Raw genomic sequence first — 21,534 nt, 5'->3', positions numbered from 1 at the left:
ACAAACATGAAAATTTTAATTTTAAAAGACTATCCAGTTAGAGTAAGTTGCAAGGTTAAGAGAAAGATTTAGGTACAAAACTGAAAAACTTAATTTTTAAAAGACTCAAAATATTTTTCCTTCATATTTCCCTGAATATGTTTTTGGTAATGCTAATTTTTTTAGACATTTCAGATAAAAAATTCTTGATAAAAAAAACTAGAATGTAATGTGTATAAAAATTAAACAAGTAACTAACTTTTTTCTTCTCTCGTCTCCTCGTGGATATTGAGTTCAATGTTCTCATCCACCCCTTCCAAAGCTGGGAAGTTGTTGAAAAGATTGGCCACAAAGGCTAAATTAAGTTTGGCATTTCCCTCGATGACGTCATTGGGTCCAACGAATGACCGGCATCCAATCTTGTTGGCTTCTCTCAGCATAGCCTCGGCCCTCTGGTATCTGTCACTTATCTGGGTGGGATTAAAGACGTAAGAATCACTTTAAGCGAATTGTATTTTAATGGAAAAAGTATCTACTTCCTTGTTATAAAAACTCATGGCTTCATAATACAAAAATTCATTGCTTCTTGATACAAAAAAATTCATAGTTTCAAGAGGTAAAAATAAATGAAAATAATTTTATATAAAACTTCATTTATTTTATTAGTAGATTCTAGATGTAAAAAATTCAGTAGGTTGCAAGTCTTTGAAAATGTATTTATAAATAAAACATGGAAACTTTTAACATTTATTCCCAGTACAGTACATTCTCCATTAATTATCTAGACATTCTCCTCCTCCTCCCTCCCCACAACTCTTTAAGCTACCCAGATTTTATACAATTTTAAATTCTGATAAAAAAAAATAACTTACTCCTAATGGTGAGAGATCAACTCCATTTTCTCTTGGTGCTATCTGATGTAGTAGGTATGTGTAAGCTTCAGAGTCCTGTTGATAGAAAATGTACACATTAAATCTCAACATTTTGTTTTAAGTATTATTGCTTAGGCTTTAGTGATCTGTGTTAACTTGGCAACCAAACCATCAAAATTGTGTGCTTTCTAGATATCATCATTGCTTCATTCATCATCATCATCATCACTCCTTTTTGGCCCCTGGGGAGCAAAGGGCTGCAACCACACATATCCAGCAGACTCGGTTTTGGGCTGCTCCTCTAATCTGTGCCCATGAGAGCCCAGCTGTTTTCGCCTCCTCCTCAACCGTTCTCTTCCATGTTTTCCTTGGCAAGCCCACCCTCCTTTTCCCCTGGGGATTCCAGTCCAATGCATGTTTTGCGATGTTTTCTTTTTCTTTTTTTAACGTGTGTCCGATCCATCCCCATTTTCGGGCCTTAATATCATTCTCTATTGGCTGTTGTTTTAAAATTTGCCACAGGTCTTTGTTTGATATTTTGTCTGGCCATCTTATTTTGAGTATATGTAGTAAGCATTTGTTTACGAACGCCTGTAGCCTATCAGTATTTGTCTTTGTAACCCTCCAGGTCTCCGAGCCATAGAGTAGCACTGCCTTAACATTTGTGTTGAAAATTCCAATTTTGCTCCAGAATGACAGGGCCGTGCACCTCCACATCGGGCGCAGTGAGTTGAAGGCACATCTAGCCTTGTTGATACGGCATTTTATGTCCTCGTCTGCTCCCCCGTCCTTGTTGATCACCCTTCCCAGATATGTGAATGTGTTTGTTTCACGTAAATCTTCTCCATTTAGCTGTATGGGCAGGTCTTGGCTGTTACTGATTCTGATGACCTCTGTTTTGTTTTTATTGATTTTTAGTCCAATTTTGGAGGCTTCTTCAGACAGCCGATTTAGTTTGGCTTGCGTGTGTTGATGCCTATGAGATAGTAGGCAGATGTCATCGGCAAAATCAAGATCCTCCAACCTTTTTGTGAAACTCCACTGGATTCCTGTGTCGTTTTTTGTGTCCCTCAGCATGATCCAGTCGATCACCATCAAGAATATCATTGGCGATAGCATACATTGCTTCATTATTTATTCATAATTTTAATTTGACATTAACAACATATTCTATTATTATAAAATTGTGAAATCATTTAGACTTTTAAGTATAAGTAAAAGAGAAGAAATGATGAACATAGTTATGTGAAAAATGTCTCCCACAGGAAAAGCTTACTTTAATGTCTTCAGAGAAGTTCTTGATGCGAGTGTTGGTGCCAGCGTTGCGCAGGTGGTAGTTGACCCATCGCAGCAGGATTTGTTCAGGGGTCAGCTTCTGCAGGTCCTCCAGCGTCTCACCCTCCTCCAGGAGGTGGATAAGGCCTGGGTGGTGGGCCAGGTTGATGTCACTGAGTAACCCAATCTGTCAAAGAAAATATCACAATCATGTCTCAATCACAACCCAATCTGTCAAATTAAATATCACAATCATGTCTCAATCACAATCCAATCTGTCAAATTAAATATCTCAATCACAATCATGTCTCAATCACAACCCAATCTGTCAAATTAAATATCACAATCATGTCTCAATCACAATCCAATCTGTCAAATTAAATATCACAATCACAACCCAATCTGTCAAATTAAATAACTCAATCACAATCATGTCTCATCACAACCCAATCTGTCAAAATATCTCATTCACAACCCAATCTGTCAAATAAAATATCTGAAATATATTTCACAAGTCTATCCACATATTGTCATTTGGAGTTGAACAGGTTTCAGGAACAAAAGAGAGGAGAGATGGTCAACTGGTAGAGGGCATAAAACAACCATAAACTATAACTACTGGGTTCAAAACCCTGCCCTTTGTTTTAATATTATGTTATTGTTTAAGATATATAACTAAATACTTGTGTGAATCACATACAGTACATTACAAAACAATATAAAAGTATTCTTGTTTCAAAAAGTCAATTCAGCATTTTTTTTCCTAAGCAATTAGTATGGGATGTTTTAAATAAAGATTTATTTCCCACCGGCTTTTTTCTTACCCTGATAATTTATGGTTACTAAACAACCGGCAAATTTAAAGTTTCTAATCATGATAATGTGACCTTTTCCTTACCCTGATAAATAAACATTTTACTTATGATCATTTAATCTTTTCCTTAACCCAAATAATTAAACCTCTTCCTTACCCAATAATTAAACCTGCTCCCTACCCAAATAATTAAACCTGTTCCCTACCCAAATAATTAAACCTGTACCTTAACCAAATAATAAAACCTGTTCCCTACCCAAATAATTAAACCTGTACCTTAACCAAATAATTAAACCTGTACCCTACCCAAATAATCAAACCTGCTCCCTACCCAAATAATTAAACCTGTTCCCTACCCAATAAATTCAACCTGTACCTTAACCAAATAATTAAACCTGTACCCTACCCAAATAATCAAACGTGTTCCTTACCCTAATGATCTGCCACAACAAACCAAGAACCAAATGAGGTTTGCCAGTATCCAGATCATCAGGCCCAATGTTGACTGTAGAACAACCAATAGCCTGGGCAGAGTTTATAGCTAGTGTAAGGTTCTCATGGCGCCTGTATACTGACAAGTTTGTTTTGTTGATTGTCCTCTCGTCAATGGTGGAGGGGGCTGACTTGTTAATAAGTTTACTGAAATAAACAAAAGTTTACACAATGGTGGAGGGAGTTGACTTGTTAATAAGTTTACTGAAATAAACAAAAGTTTACACAATGGTGGAGGGAGTTGACTTGTTAATAAGTTTACTGAAATAAACAAAAGTTTACACAATGGTGGAGGGAGTTGACTTGTTAATAAGTTTACTGAAATAAACAAAAGTTTACACAATGGTGGAGGGAGTTGACTTGTTAATAAGTTTACTGAAATAAACAAAAGTTTACACAATGGTGGAGGGGGCTGACTTGTTAATAAGTTTACTGAAATAAACAAAAGTTTACACAATGGTGGAGGGAGTTGATTTGTTAATAAGTTTACTGAAATAAACAAAAGTTTACACAATGGTGGAGGGAGTTGACTTGTTAATAAGTTTACTGAAATAAACAAAAGTTTACACAATGGTGGAGGGAGTTGACTTGTTAATAAGTTTACTGAAATAAACAAAAGTTTACACAATGGTGGAGGGAGTTGACTTGTTAATAAGTTTACTGAAATAAACAAAAGTTTACACAATGGTGGAGGGAGTTGACTTGTTAATAAGTTTACTGAAATAAACAAAAGTTTACACAATGGTGGAGGGAGTTGACTTGTTGATAAGTTTACTGAAATAAACAAAAGTTTACACAATGGTGGAGGGAGTTGACTTGTTAATAAGTTTACTGAAATAAACAAAAGTTTACACAATGGTGGAGGGAGTTGACTTGTTGATAAGTTTACTGAAATAGACAAAAGTTTACACAATGGCAGAGGGAGTTGACTTGTTAATAAGTTTACTGAAATAAACAAAAGTTTACACAATGGTGGAGGGAGTTGACTTGTTAATAAGTTTACTGAAATAAACAAAAGTTTACACAATGGTGGAGGGAGTTGACTTGTTAATAAGTTTACTGAAATAAACAAAAGTTTACACAATGGTGGAGGGAGTTGACTTGTTAATAAGTTTACTGAAATAGACAAAAGTTTACACAATGGCAGAGGGAGTTGACTTGTTAATAAGTTTACTGAAATAAACAAAAGTTTACACAATGGTGGAGGGAGTTGACTTGATTACTGAAAGACATGTTTTTACTTTGGTAGAGGGGGGCTGATTTGCTAATAAGTTAACCTAAAATAAGTTTTACTCTTTAGTAAGTTTATACAAAAGTTTATACAAAATTTCACTTTGTCAATAAACGTAATTCTCATTTATTATGTGGGGCCTACATGGTTCATCAACCCTGATAGCTAACCCTAATCTTATCCCAGAGCGTTAAAACATTGTTAACAGCAATATTTACAACACAAATTTGGCTAACCACTAACGTAATAAACAATTTTGTAATAGAAAATATATAAAAATTATACAACAATGTTTTGTTTGACCATTCGACATGAAGTTGCTAAAGGGAAATAAAAACTGTCATAGTGTTGTGCTAACATGTTCAAATAAGGAGTTGTACTCTTTAGAGAAACTTTCATTAACTTTCTGATAGATCGCCAAGGGCTAGTACAAGTGGGATGACTTGATTCAGTGATTGTCTAATGCACAAGCTAGATATTTACTCTAAGTAGAAAAAAAAAACATGGAAAACATAATAGAAATAAGCTTGGTTTTCAACACTTAAAAATTACTGTCTTTAATATACACAGAGAAACAAACTTACCATAAAATAATTCCAGTTTTGCATTTTTCAAACAATTCATTATTTTCACTATCTACAGGCAACAAAGGGGCACAATCTGGATCATCTTTCAAATTACTGGAAAAAAAAATTAATGATCTTTTTAACAATATTATCACTATGATATAGTCAATGACGTCATACAATAGAGTGCACAATTTTAAACCCCCAAAAACTACAGATCATATCTTATAGGTCTTTTAAGCTCATTAAACTTAAAGAATAGCTGATGCAAGTTGAAAAGGAATGGCATAGGAAAATGTTATGGGAGGATCACACATTAAGTAGCACCAGGTGAGCTTTATTCATCTGACCGACCACAATGCACGAAGAGTGCTGTATGTTTACGTTAGTTTATAAATCCTTAGGATGTAGATCATAGAATCAAACAGGCTCTGAAAGAGGACTGGCTACACAACCCCTACATTTGTCAAAGTGCAGACACTAGTGAAAAAGCTTCATCTATCCCATGAACATTCAGCTCTTCTTCTTCTTCGTTCTTCATTTTTAGGACTTATCTACCAGAGAGTTTGAACTCGAGACTTTTTCGAATTTATCAACCATGAGCTTTTGCCGACTCGACCACGCCTCCAACACAATTAAGCGCTACGTGTCAACTGGTTATGCGCCATTGAGACCATTGACTCCAATTTCAGCCTGCTTTTCTTTTTGGATTTGCTTCCATAGCCTTTGTCCAACCAAGAACAATCTACAAGGCAGCAGTTATTTGATTTTGGAGTTGTCTCTCCTAGAAGAATGGCTGTCCTTAGCAAACGAGCCTCATCTACCCTAGGGTTCGAACTCGAGACTTATCGGTTTAGCAACCATGAGCGTAACCGACTCGACCACGCCAACCCCTTTATTCAGCTCTGAGGGAGTTGTTTGTTTTTTTTTACTTTGTCTTGTAAATTCTATCAGATTAACTGTATTAGATCCAGCACATTGTTAGAAAACCAAGATCATGCAGATGTGTCAGATGACCAACATCCAGCACATGTGACAGATGACCAAGATCCAGCACATGTGTCAGACATGTTAGAAGACTGACCTGTTGATCCACTGTGAGAAGGCAGCTGTCTCAGCTTTCCTGACCGTGTGGGTAGTTCCTTCAACAGAGGCCTGGCTGGTTCCTCCAAGTGTGTTCACATCTTTTCTTGCCTGGACCACCTTCTTGAAGGTCACACCAATGTCACGTTTGGACTTTTCTGATGTGTACAGCTGAATGATGTTTAGAGTAAAACTTGTAAACATAACATAAACAACATGGTGCACGCAGCTAATTGCACCAATGTTAATCAAGAAATAATTAAGTTACCATTTAGTTTTTTTATATATAAACTTACAATTTAAATCTTATTAAAAGTTAAAACAGTGTTAGAAATTATTTGCTAAATGTATTAAATTAATAAAATAATAATCAAATTTCATTGAAAACGAGTGAGTGATAATGCTGATTCCACTAGATTATACTTGCAGCAAACCTAAAGTATCCTTACAAAAGTAATGTGGGGCAATATAAAAAAAACTAGCATGGGACTTACACTCTTGAACTCTTCCATGTCAATGAACCCATCCCCTGAGGTATCAAAGCTGGCCATGATCTGTCGCAGCTCGTATCCTGGCACCTTGATGCCCACTGTCTCCAGGGCATAGCCCAGCTCTGCCAGGGAAATTTTTCCATTGCCATCTTCGTCAAGCTGTGGGAAGAAAAAAGAATGAGGATATACAGGACTTTGTAACAAACTAATCAACAAAGGAAGACTTACATTAAACCTTTGTAATAACATTTGTCAAAGTATGACAAACATGAATGAAAACTTTACCCTGAAAATTATAAGGAAATATGACAAATTATGACTATCATAATGAATATACTGAACAAAGTAAGACTCATAATGAATATATTGGACAAAGTAAGACACTCCTAATAAAAATATTGATTAATGTAAGATAATTTTGAATTAAAATTCTAAAGATGATTAAGCATTGGATATAGGACCATAAAAATAAGACATAAAAAAGTGTTGGCCAGACTGATAGAAAAAAAATGTGTTAAAGCTAAAATTAGCCACAGGTCTAGTAGAAAGAAATCCCCACAATTAGCCCAGTACAGTAGACATGACAATGGTGTTAATTGTATTGGCTGTGTGTTGTTTTTACATTAGCTATGAGTCTGGTCGACTCACTAATGTTTATTTACTATTCAAAATACTCCACATATACTGCCACTTACTAAAAAAATGTAAAATAAACTTCCTGTGCAAGTTAAGTGGATGGACTATACAGAATACCAGACACCCCCCCCCTCCTCTCTCACAATAAGAAAAAAGTATACAGCATAACATACCACCCACCCAATTATACACTATATATAAATCCCCTACACCATAAGAAATCATATATAGCAAGCACCTCTCTCACAACAAAACTGTATAATATATAGACCCACCAACCACCCCTTACAAAAAGAAATCATAATACATCATATCGCAAGCACCTCTCTCACCATAAGACCAAAGTTACCATAAGAAAAAAGGTTAAGCCCTGATAACAACATTTCTCATATAAAAAAACCCAGAGACAAGTGCATGTAATAACACAGACAGAAAAAGTGTCAGAAGATAAGATCTAACATGTCAACATCAGCACTTTTTTAAACAGCAGAAACATATCCCAGCTATTATTATACTGTGTGGCACTTTGTAGATTTTTATGACAGGCTTTAAAAAATGCAGTTAGATTATCTCAAAATGTGGAGCTTTATTTACATTTGGTTAGGTAAAATGAGTATAACAGAGAGACACAAGACAGGTCTTCGCAAACAACTAGAACAATGCACCTCTAGTTCATCTATACAGTCGCAATACATGTAAATGTTTAAATGAATTTTAAATTTTTTAAATAGGTAGGAGGATTGACCAAAAAAATGGGAAACCACTGATCTGATCTATGAAGTATGTTATCATAGCTTGTGATTTTCACCATACCAATGATAGTGAGACAGAGTTATCTTCCTTCTCTACCAGACAGAAAAACATTGAAACATTCACTGATGACTTTCACTTTCAATTCAGTCAACAGAGAGATATTGGCTTCCTGGCTTTCTTTTAAAACTAGACATTGAAGCCTTTAAAAAACTATCCTTTAACAACTTGCTTAATAAACCAAAAAACTTTTTTTCTCTGACAATTTTAAAAAAATCATGCACAGTAGTTGCATTAACCAGAGAACAACAATAACTCTACTAACAGGGAGACCACTGCATTAGCAGGGAGACCACTGCATTAGCCAGAGAACAACAATAACTCTACTAGCAGAGAGACCACTGCATTAGCCAGAGAACAACAATAACTCTACTAGCAGAGAGACCACTGCATTAGCCAGAGAACAACAATAACTCTACTAGCAGAGAGACCACTGCATTAGCCAGAGAACAACAATAACTCTACTAGCAGAGAGACCACTGCATTAGCCAGAGAACAACAATAACTCTACTAGCAGAGAGACCACTGCATTAGCCAGAGAACAACAATAACTCTACTAGCAGAGAGACCACTGCATTAGCCAGAGAACAACAATAACTCTACTAACAGGGAGACAACTGCATTAGCCAGAGAACAATAACTCTACTAACAGGGAGACAACTGCATTAGCCAGAGAACAACAATAACTCTACTAACAGGGAGACAACTGCATTAGCCAGAGAACAATAACTCTACTAGCAGGGAGACAACTGCATTAGCCAGAGAACAATAACTCTACTAGCAGGGAGACAACTGCATTAGCCAGAGAACAATAACTCTACTAACAGGGAGACAACTGCATTAGCCAGAGAACAATAACTCTACTAACAGGGAGACAACTGCATTAGCCAGAGAACAATAACTCTACTAACAGGGAGACCACTGCATTAGCAGGGAGACCACTGCATTAGCCAGAGAACAATAACTCTACTAGCAGGGAGACCACTGCATTAGCCAGAGAACAACAATAACTCTACTAGCAGAGAGACCACTGCATTAGCCAGAGAACAACAATAACTCTACTAGCAGAGAGACCACTGCATTAGCCAGAGAACAACAATAACTCTACTAACAGGGAGACAACTAATACCATCAGGAAAGAGTCCACCCCAGTAAACCCCAAACAAAAGTTCCCAGTGGTAGTTGACACCACATGTGCACAGCTTCTGGCCCCATGACTCACAGATAAGGCACACCAAACCCCAGGGCTGAGATAACAGTCACTCTATGTGAGTAATCAACCCCTAGTAAGTTCTTGTTTTTTAACCTAACATTTGTTCACAGTTGTAAGCTTACCATAAAAAAAAAAAACTATAAAAAGAAAGTGAGCTGAGGGTATTTCCAGTGCCTATAAGAAACACATGGGCATGAGTCAATGGGGAGATTTTTTTTTTTTTTTAAACTCCACAGCCCCTGCTTTTGAGTCATCTCCCCTACTGCTTATTAGCATGGAGGAAAGAATGTAAGTTTTAATTGGAGAGGAGGGGAGGTGAGGGGGGATAGTTGAAAGAAAACTGGTAAAACTAAGGATTAAAAAAAAACCTGGGTAAAAAGGAAAACATGCATGAAGTTTAAGGAAGTTTTTTTTAGCAATGTTTATTTTTTCACAGGAAGCCAATTCCAGCCTTTCATGATTCTTAAGCTAACACTTTTTTTTTAATTGAATTTAAAGTGGGGCAGGAGTGGGGGGGAGAGAAGAAGGAAGATCATTCAATGTTTATGTTCCTACACTGCATCAATTCAAATACTTTGGCTACTTAGGGAAATCAAGTTGTGAATCAAATCTGCCATTGAATCAATGGATTAAACTTCCTGCTGCATACTTAATGAAAAAGTAACAGTCTGTTGGTTTAAAATAATATCAGAGCAAGGGAGACTATTAATATAGAGCACACCAGTTCCAGCAAATCAAAAACATGATTTGGACATAGATTTGAAACAATGTCAATAGTATCAAGTATTTAATTGGTACTTGGTGTTTGATTTATTACCCATAGAAAAACCCTGGCTTTTTTCATCTAGTCAAGGGGAGAGAAATCAGAAACGGCCCACATTTTTTTTGTGCATGTTTCTCAAAGGTTAGGTACCAGGACAAACAATGAAAACAGTAGTAGATCTAGGTCTATTTACAAGTGTGTGAAGGTTCACTACTGAAATACCACAATCAACACAGCAAGGCTGATAAGCTAATCAAAGCTTTAGGTCAATCTAAACTACATTAAAATATTTACAACAGAGAGATGAAAGGGGTGGGATATTATATTAGCGTTTCCTATGTTGTGGTGGTGTGACACGATTGGTAGATGTAGGCCTGCATGTCAATAGTCATCTCTTCTTTGTATAACTTACGGTACCACCCCCTTCAAACACAACCCCTAATCCTAACTCCCAGGATTAAGGTAGGAAAGCTACGGTCTAGATCGTTAAAATAGAAGAACATACATTCACTCAAAGCAAGATCTATATGAATTGCACAGCGAGCAGGTATGGCTAAAACACGAGCCTAAACTGCGTGTTAAATTCATGAGTAACATTTCGGTAATGACCGAGCGATTCAGTACACGGCTAATCGACAAGCCCAAAGTTCTTTTCGCCACTGCGTGCTAACTTCATGAGTAACAGTTATATTAATTAATGGCCGCGCGTTTTGGTCAACAAATGTTTGTTTACCGGGATTAGAGGGCCCAGACCATACCGGCGTATCTAGTCGCGTCGTGGTACGCGGGTCAGGGTTCAAGGCCACCGTGACTAAGGCCGGAATGTTGGCCAAACATCCAGGGGTTGACATCCTTCACCTGACACATTTCTGTAAGCCGGCGTGTTAACCAGCTTGTGTGTGCAGCACATTAGTCCGTCGCGTGCCAGACGGATTTCATTTTCGGCCAAATTTTTTTTTGGACGGCTTTCATTTTCGGCCAAATTTTTTTTTGACGGCTTTCATTTTCGGCCAAATTTTTTTTTTGACGGCTTTCATTTTTGGCCAAATTTTTTTGACGGCTTTCATTTTCGGCCAATGTTGTTTTTGGACTTGGTTTTATTTTTGACCAAAGTCTTGTTTTCTTTTGTTTAAACCCTATGCATATATGTGTTCGCAGGTGACGTTGTGTGTGTGTGTTGGGGGGGGGGGGAGGAAGATAGCCCGTCCATCTATCACACATTCCAATCAATGCACGCCCAACGACAAGTATTAGCATTGATTGTATAGATAATTCATTAAAACCTCGCTCCGTTTAACAGCCGCTGACACTACTCAGGCGCAAGTGAACGCAACGGTAGGAATTCATCGTAACGAACAGGTCAGCAAATAAAACACTACGATACAGACAATGTGTTTTTACGGCTTTATAACGTGCACGTTACATTGATAAGCGACTACATTAATGGCTGGTAAAAGTGTTAGCGCGTATGCTCGAAGGGACAAAAATCACGCCATGTATAGATCCCCCCCCCCCTTTCCCCCTTAACACACTTCTTATAAAATAAATAGAATCGATTCAACATTCAGCTAATCGATACCAATAAAGTACTGAAGCCCTCATATCGAAACTAGCGCACGTAAAACCCAATGAGGTTTAATTGATCGATAATTATTACACGGCGTATGTCGTATTCGTTTAATGGGAGTAGCGGGGAGGGAAGTATCGCATTACAAAATGACGTCATATTATCACCCCCCCCTCCCCATTCGACTCCCCGTTACGCAACCACCCCCATACGTCATATCTACCACGCCACTCCCAATGTACACCAGCACCCCCACAAACACCACGCCCTGTATCAAAGCGAGGCGTGTTGACAAACCTACCGTATTCACCTGATGTAGTCAGACAGTCCCCGGCTTTCACAGGGGCTTCCCAGTCAGATAAAGATCGTAAATCTACAGGTAGTAAAACATGATGTATCTATAGACTGGTGTGTTGTACGGGTATACTTTGACAGTAGGGGCACCAACTAGTAGAGTCTCACACTAGTAAGGGCACGCACTGGTAGGGGCACGCACTGGTAGGGGCACGCACTATTAGGGGCACGCACTAGTAGGGACACGCACTATTAGGGGCACGCACTAGTAGGGACACGCACTGGCAGGGGCACGCACTAGTAGGGGCACGCACTATTAGGGGCACGCACTAGTAGGGGCACGCACTAGTAGGGGCAAGTACTGGTAGGGACTGGCACTAGTAGGGGCACGCACTGGTAGGGGCACGCACTGGTAGAGGCTGGCATTATCGCACTAGTAGAGAATAGCACTGGTAGAGACACGTAGAGGCTCGCATTATCGCACTGTTAGACTCGCACTGTGACAGCAGACCTCGATAAACAACAGATATATAGAGGTGTCTGACTTACTCTCAGTTTAACTACAGACTACTGGAAATGACCAACGATATATATTTTTACAACGAATCTGTACACTCGATACATCGATATGTAACGCTGACCAATCACTTTAAAGCTAACTTACACATTCACACTAAACCAAGTAGACTCCACTCCTCCTAAATATAACAAGCTCTAAACCTTTCCTCAACAGTAACCATAAACCTTGTCATTCCTGACTGACACTAAAAGAGGAATATATAGAGTTTCTGTCCCTTGGGAAACCCCCCTGCATTGGTGACCCCTGTGGTGTTAGTCAACTAATTGTTTGTCCCCCCCCCCCCCCAAAAAAAAGTACTACATTTAAGAACACATGACAGAAACAACAAGTGTTTTTCCATGTTAAAAGAAAGCCTAAAATAACCACCAACTACGTCTATAACAATAAGGAGCTGTCATCAACTTTATGTATGTCTGGTGCACTATAAAGCTACAGCGCCGGCCCACTTGTCTTAGTCAAAGGCGTGAATGGCAACAACAATGGGATACAAGAGTGTTTTAACTAGAGATGCTTTCAATGGGGTGCCAAACTAAAATCATAGGGTTATATATCTTTCACATGTATCACAACCAGTGTTTCTTCTAGATTTTTTTTTCTCCGGGGGGGGGGGGCGGCACTTGATATTTTCAAAGAGATGCCTGGAAGAAACACTGATCACAACTTTTAACGCAACTGTGAACAAAATACGACTTCACAGAACTAGTCTAGCTTACACGACTACGACTATTAGACTGTAAGAGATTAACCTAAACTTAACTTTCTTAACGAAACGCGCATTGAAGTGGGGGGGGGATGTATCGGCTATACGAGAATTACAGCCACGTGATATGGATAGAGCAAATCTTCACAGTTAAAATTACATCTAGGCAGACGTGGTACAGTGGATACCACATGGGGGATTCATGAAGGAGATTGTTTCAAAGAGAGACAAAGGAGGTTGGATTTTATTTTTAGCGTTAGATTTTTAAAAGTAGAAACAAATTGTGTTCGTTGGCAAAGCTATTTGGCCTAATCCCTTTCTTGATACGAAAATAACAAGACGAGTAACCCGAAACATAATAATAGTTGCGTTAATGTAGCCGTCGGATGAAACGAAACATGCAAGAACACGTGACACGGCTGATAGCGGCTCATGGAAGATCAACCCCAAACATAAATCGGGCAGGGGGTGAGGCGATGACAACCCCCGCGTCTGATCCAGCCCAACGTGTCAAGTAAATAAATTAATGAAAGCATTCGGACGACGAAGATTGATTGGGGCGTGAGAAATATCTAGATAAGCAAATAGAAAAGGTTGGTGGTTGAAGAGTTAGCTCAAGGTGGGACGGGAGACAATTTTACTCAGACGCGTGATAGGTCCCAGGTCACGTGATAATCCCTAGTCACGCCAGGTGGCTAATTCCAATCACAAATAGAAATTACCCACACGATTAGCGTCTGCAACATCACAACTAGTTAGGTACGTACACAATGGTGGATGGGGGAACTTCAATCATTGAAAAACGAAACAACAACAGGCATAACACTGTGTATTTTAACGGAAACTGGACCGAGGAGATGGTTTTGGACAATAAATGATGTATTATTTTAATAACATGCCGTGCAGATAAATGATAACATTAAGATTAATGCATCAAAATACAAAAGATAGCATTAGCAGTTTGCATAAGCACTTGACAACTCAAGAGATTAAATAGTGCAGTACTTGACAAATCAGATTAAAACAAATCGGTACATCTGAATGAAGATCAAGTAGCCGATGATGCTGACAAATCCCAACACAAATAACAGCAGCAACATTGAAACCAGCTACAGCTCAACATCACGTGACGCAGCACCTGTTGACGACTTCCGCCTGACTCACAACAACAACAATGGCACACGTCATGTCAGAGGTCATGTAAACAATCAGCGTACCACGTGACGTAGTGTACATCAACACAGCCTCTAATGTTGTATAAACAATGCTGGGGGGGGGGGGGGGGCTAAAACAAGCATTCCTAATATGTCTAGTAACATAACTTCAACAAAACACAAACTCCAAACACACAACATGGGTACTTTCTTGAAGACCAAGACAACAGCTCTTTTGTGGCTTTTGTCTGGTTTCGTTACCGGTAATGCCAAGTCAAAGTATCTGATTACATATTCATGTTGTGGCTTCAACAATAAAGCAATGTAAGTCTATAACTGACGCCAATAAACTAAATCAGGATGTAGGCATGTATTCACAACTACGGAATTATGTACTTTCTATCAATAAAATAACAACAAATTAAAGGTAGGGACCAATGAATATCTACATTGACTATACTCTGTGCTGGCCTATTCATTTATAACAGGGGTCTCCAAACTACGGCCCGCTGAGATCTTTTTGTCCAAGGAAAAATCGTTTGTTGGTGATGGCTGAGGAACTTTGCCCAGAAAAATCAAAGACATGCCTTGAAGAAACTGGCCCTCGAACTGAAATTTGATAGTTAATGCGGCCCTCGGACTGAAAAGTTTGGAGACCCCTGATTTATAAATAACCATTAGGCTTAAGTCAGATAATGGGCATCTATTTCTGCTCCATCGCGCAGTATGATATAGAACTAACAAGATAACGAAAGTTACAACTGAACAACTTCCGGGATCGCTTCATTGGTCAGGCCACGGTGCATAAAATACGGTTGGGAGCTACGCTGATGGTGTCCCATTATCTATACACCACCAGCAGTTTCAAAAGTACCCGTGTTGGTGTATTCAATCCATTGGTACGCGAAGGTAAGGGGAGAGACATGTGTATGCCACGCCAAGGGAACACACGGCTCAATGAAAGCCGTTAAGTACCGAGGTTCTGGTCGAGGGCAGGACTTGGCCGGTGACCTGTGTGTTGGCTTGGCTATGCGAAAAAGCTGTGTCAATACATCACGTCGGACACAGGAACGCCACAATGCTGGTGACTCCTTGCAGCTCCGTACAATCCAACATTTTCATTCAACAAAAAATAGGCTACTTCATACAACGCCCAATGGATATTCCAGATTATGACAAGGATTACACAAGATCAGCGATTATGAAATAATTGCCAAACTACCGAGTATTCCCCAGTATGATTTGATTCCTTAATTCTAAGAAGGATCTATAGAAAACAGGTTTTCGTCGAACGGCTGAAATGACAATACAGCATTACAACAACAAAATTTTTCACTTGGTGCTATTGCCGTTAAAGTAATTGTTAAGGACAAGGCTAAATTTCAGATGTGTGTAGAGCCACGAATACCGTTGTATTAAAAAGTACCAACATAAAACCCCACTATCTATAGCGGTATCAGCGAAACGTGTTTAATCAATGCTAACACTACTAACGGCGAAATGTCTGTGTAGCGAATTGTCACCTGTATAATACGACTAGTACAAGCCCGACACCAAACCGGAAGTAGATTAGAAAGAAGGGGCCAGACGAGTCTACGTAGAATCGCCTGCTTCAAATGAGCTGTCAACTGTGCCTAAAAAGTAAAACCCCAGAGCTAGGCTAGCGCGCTACAGGTACGGGCCTTCAAACCACTGGACCGGATCAACGAGTGCTTTAGAAAATGTAACCGACCGTAGCCGTAATGAGGGCAGCGGAACTTTCTCACGTGGAACATCGAACACACCTGCAGGTCGGGTCGACACGTTAGATGACCGTGGGTGGGGAGATATGGCCACTGGCCCGGGTGGGGGGGAAGATGTGGCCAGTGGACGGATATGAACACTGGACTGGGGGGGGGGAGGAGAGATATGGCCAGTGGACCGGTGGGGAGAGAGATATGGCCAGTGGACGGATATGAACACTGGACTGGGGGGGGGGGAGGAGAGATATGGTCACTGGACCGGTGGGGAGAGAGATATGGCCAGTGGACGGATATGAACACTGGACTGGGGGGGGGGGGAGGAGAGATATGGCCAGTGGACCGGTGGGGAGAGAGATATGGCCAGTGGACGGATATGAACACTGGACTAGGGGGGCGAGAGATATGGTCACTGGACCGGTGGGGAGAGAGATATGGCCAGTGGACGGATATGAACACTGAACTGGGGGGGGGGGGGGAGGAGAGATATGGCCAGTGGACCGGTGGGGAGTTGTGTCATATTACATGACGAAGAAACGATACGGTGTCCGTTTGATGAAGGGGAGGGGGGAATATGACCACTAGACCACGTCAGGTTAAATATCGTGGTAACCAACGATATCGACTACTTCAATCAAATAAACGCGATAGTGTTATTGAACCAGACATACTCAACACCTCTAATGAAATCAAATGTGACCTTAGAAAACTATTCTGTAATAGGAAAAACAGAAGTGGCTAGACATCGAAAGGTCGTTTAAATATCAATACATTTCAAACCTTATCCAAACAATCAAGGGTCTAATAATCATAGTACGAATTAAACAAGCGTCACTGCTGCCCGCTTTATATAAAGGTCTATAACAACAAAAACAGTTCTGAATATATCAGTAATAATGGTGCGTCTGATGTATACCTACACATCATGTACAACCACACACATCACATCATCATTCGAGTATTCACAAAGCATATTAAAGCGAGATGAGGCCCAATGTATTATGATCTACTTTAAACATTGCCCCTACACAAGAACAAACAAACGATATTCAGCAAATGTTTGCATGTTGACATCGTACAGCTTTCAGCAAGCCCAACACAACCTGATCCCTTCCCCGCCCATAAACCGGGTTTCTCCAGTTGATATTACAGAACCTTTCACAATGTGTTAACAAAAAACTTGATACGTGCAATGGAAATAGTTTCAAAACAAAAACAGTCCATTTTTTAATCGTTGCTAAAAATTGGTATCGAATTCAAGCTACTATCTAAAGAAAAGAGAAGAAAAAAAATTCGTCTGTGTCGTAGCCTTTACCTATCTTAAAACCTGGGACAGAACCATACAAGAGATTTAACGCCGCTAACCTGCTTAACCAACAACGAGGTTAGGGATTAGTCCAGGTCTACACAGACAACACACACGGCGAGTATGTGTTTACTTTATATAAACTACCAAGATAACCAGTAGCCAACGGTCAAGCCTTGAGCCTGCCGGGGGGGGGGGGGCGAACTATGGTCCGGGCATATTTGATCGCAACATTCCTGCAAAGACAAATACCGGGCAGCGAGCCACAGGGTACCGGGGGACAACATACAGTAGGCCTTGACACAGCTGGTGGTGTGAGGGCGGCGGGCCGTTGGTAGTGGGAGTGTGGTGTTACACGGACGTGTGTTGTCCGGCTGTACAGCGTGAGTAGGGTTGGACCGACAAGCTTGAAACAACACGTGTAGTCAGAGGACATATCGCCATAAGCACTATGTTACACAGCGTGAGTAGGGTTGGACCGACAAGCTTGAAATAATACGTGTAGTTAGAGGACATATCGCCATAAGCACTATGATACACGACCGTGTGTTGTCCGGCTGGCTATAGACAGATGGGTGAGCGAGGTTGAACACAAGCTTGAAATCGAACTGTATTGTTACCCATGTCCAACCACAAGTTTTATTATTATTTTATGATATTGACATTTAAGGTATCGAAAGTACAACAACAGGATGCTTTTTAAATATACCCACCCCCTTACTCAACCACAACCCCTCCCCCCAACAAAACCATGATCTTAGCCCAGAACCCCCGTGATATGGATGGAGTCTGGAGTGACCTTACAACTCAGTACAGCCGTACCAACGGTCTATTAAAAAACCAACTTGAAAAACTAGGGATGAAAATTGCTGATTAGAATTCCCAAGGAAAGAATACATACAGTTGCAATGAAAAGACGTTCACAAATAAATCTAAACAACAACCTAAGACACGTTTAATTACCGAAATACAGCAAAAAATTGCACACTCCAAACTACCATTACAACATAACTGACAATGAATCCAACGAAAACAAACAATACATCAAGGACACACTTCAAATACTTGAGATCAACAGTACAATCTACTCCTCTAAACAAACAGGATTCTGTTCACAACCCTAACAAAGCAGAAAATGTATTGATAAAAGATTAATGTCTAAAGAAGCAGCTTTCTGTGTAAACACACCAGTATTACTAGCATTCATTGATGACTTGACTTGTACCAATACAATGGTAACAAATTTGACCTAAACTATGGTATAAGACTTATACCAAAACAATTGTAACAAATTTGCCCTACACTATGGTCTCAGAGTTATATGAATACAATTGTAACCAGTTGAAAGAGCACTAATAGGAAATTCTCCCCATATCAGATAAGCCAGTAATGAACTTAACACACTGGTCCACCATTGTCTTACAACACTCTGGTAATTACCTGACTGCATTGATTAACCTGCGGATCACTTATTCTAAAATTAGCCTACTAGATTTCTTACACACAAAAAGTGAATAGACAACAACCATACAATAAAACATCTTGTCTAAAAGAAAAACAAGTTTAACAAAAAAAAACAGTAATATTGAAAATAACTTTCTTTATATAAAATTTCTTAAAGCTTAGCTGATTTACATGTAGAAACAGATATATTCATGTGGGCAAACATATGGCTAACACGAGCATCTGGAGGGAAAAAAATTCTGATATAACTGCCTATCATAGCCCACACAAGGCTGCACAACACAGAGAAATCAATAAAACATGTCTCATAGTGAATCATTCAAACAGCACATGATAGGGATGCAAGCAATGCAAAATACTCAATATCATTGTTATCATAACCTGACCTTTAAAAGATGTGCCCCACCACCCAGGTTACACAGGAAATGTTTTTTTAATTAAATTTGACAATATACCAGCACATATAAAGCCAGAACAAATATCAGTTCTATATTTAGCATCTTATCTGAGGAAATAGCCAGCACCTGTTAACACATGTGTGTGTATTGCATTACAGTGATAGATGATAAGTTTCATAGATTTATCACATATGCTTGTGTATGCAATTAACTACCACCATCAGTCACAAAAAAAAAAGCTCATGATGCACACATATGGTTTAAAATTAGAATGAGTGGCTATGGGCCTATGTGTATACATATGTATAAAACGTGTGAATCTCTATAGGCCTACTAACTAAAAAAATTCTTAACACAGCATACTTGTAAGTTAAATTCTACATATACCAAGAAGATAAATTATAAATGTATATTATAGATATGTTACACTACCACACTAGAATATCACACAGGGTATAACTAAAAGCCAACTTGTTGAAGTTGTCTGTTACAGTATCACACTTCAGACACATGACAAAAATAGGGGCCTATGTCTATACTCAAAAACAAAGAGATTGAGAACTATTGACAAAGTATAGCCTAGTAGATAAAATAATACAGTTAGGCTAACTAATCATTAATGCACTCATACTTAGTGTTTCTAGCTACCCATGTAGATCAGTATAAATTACCTAGGCCATAATATTTGTAGTTAAATGTAAAGTAAACAGAAGTAAGCCTCATAAAATTAAAATAAAAACACATGACCCAGCTCATGCCTATAGAATAACAATAATAGATTGAAATAAGAGCCTATTTTATTTTAGTCCTAATATAGGCCCTACCTTTACATTTTTACAGTTAGCTTTTAAAATAGACTAATTAGGCCTAACTAGTAAACAGGTGCTATAGGCCTAGTATAGATGTTTAGTGTCTAAAGCAATAATCTAAAATTAAATTTAGCTTAACTCTAAGTTGAACGTTTAGACTAGCACTAGATTAGCATTAGAGTATTATTAGACTTTACAAGTTTAGATTAGAGTTAGAGTCAAAAGACGATACTGGCTAGATCTAGATCTACCTACTTTTAACATTTTAAGTAGGCCTAGGCCTATCATTTCAATTGTAATTGTAAAAGTAAAAGTCTAGATTTAGATCTAGTCAAGAATAATGAATATCTAGCTAGAACACAGAGACTCACAGTTACTAGAATCTAGACTATTTAGTATTTACTACTGTGACTAGCTGTGACAGTCTCTTCATAATCATATTCAATTAGGCCTAGATCTAGACCTAGTCTAGAGCCTAGGGCCTAGGGCCTATTCATCATTCAAATCAAATCATTGTGATTTTTGTCTTCAAATTCTCTTCAAATTTTAATTTAGGGCGAATAGGTAGGCCCCTAATTAATAGATCTAGATCTAAACATAGATTTCTAGACCTATTAGTGGCAAGGCGTGTAAACAAATATTCCGATACACTGAATGATAAAGATCAGATAGAGGGGTGACGCCACTGGGAAAAAAACCAAGTCGAACAAGTAAGTATACAACATTGGCCTAAAAAACTAAATAAAATAACACACGTTCTAAATCTCGATTCTAGGTCTAGAGATAGATCTAGATAACAAGAAAGTATTGTCTTAACAATAATAAAGCCCAGATCTGTGTTTTTCACAATCGCATAAAAATAATACACCAAATTATAAACCAACTTACCGTTTGAAATTGTTCTCGAAGATCTTTAATTTGTTCGTCAGAGAGGTGCACTGTGTTTCGGTTCGCCATTTTGTCACAGTGAAGGGAGTGTTATTTGGTCACGTGACTAATTCTTTTTTTACTGCCCTGAGACCGGTCTGTGATACGTTTTGATTGGTTGACAGTCTACGTATTCCAAATATGGAATATTATTTACGAAATAGGCTAACTTTTATAAACAGTACCCCGCTCTAGCCGGATGCTAAAATCATTAAACCTGTATAAATATTACTTTCAAATACGCTATACACTCGTTGACTAAAGACTATGATATGGATGTTTAAGTAGCACCACTATTTTGAAAATAATTAAGGCGTCAACTACAGTGGAAAGCTTGGTTACTTCTCTCACAAAAATCAAAGAACCATCCC

The 21,534-nt window shown here is 38.7% G+C and overlaps 1 protein-coding gene across 1 annotated transcript in view; it reads right to left on the bottom strand.

Moving 5' to 3' along the window:
• The window catches only part of LOC131935834 (plastin-1), a 26,899-nt gene extending 5,365 nt beyond the window's left edge, over positions 1-21,534 (bottom strand). The window contains exons 1-8 of the mRNA XM_059292526.1: positions 21,125-21,534; positions 6,807-6,962; positions 6,314-6,483; positions 5,248-5,343; positions 3,372-3,579; positions 2,128-2,313; positions 852-926; positions 239-449 (exon numbers count right to left, since the gene is read on the bottom strand). Coding sequence (XP_059148509.1) covers positions 239-449; positions 852-926; positions 2,128-2,313; positions 3,372-3,579; positions 5,248-5,343; positions 6,314-6,483; positions 6,807-6,962; positions 21,125-21,193 — 1,171 coding nt within the window. The 5' untranslated portion in view covers positions 21,194-21,534. The remainder of the gene's footprint in view (positions 1-238; positions 450-851; positions 927-2,127; positions 2,314-3,371; positions 3,580-5,247; positions 5,344-6,313; positions 6,484-6,806; positions 6,963-21,124) is intronic.

Source organism: Physella acuta, unplaced genomic scaffold (genome assembly GCF_028476545.2).
Source record: "Physella acuta isolate Inbredline_101_S28 unplaced genomic scaffold, ASM2847654v3 ptg000161l, whole genome shotgun sequence".
Classification (NCBI taxonomy): Eukaryota; Metazoa; Mollusca; class Gastropoda; family Physidae; genus Physella; species Physella acuta.
The sequence above is the reverse complement of the archived record's forward strand: the minus strand, read 5'-3'. Positions and strand labels throughout refer to the sequence as shown.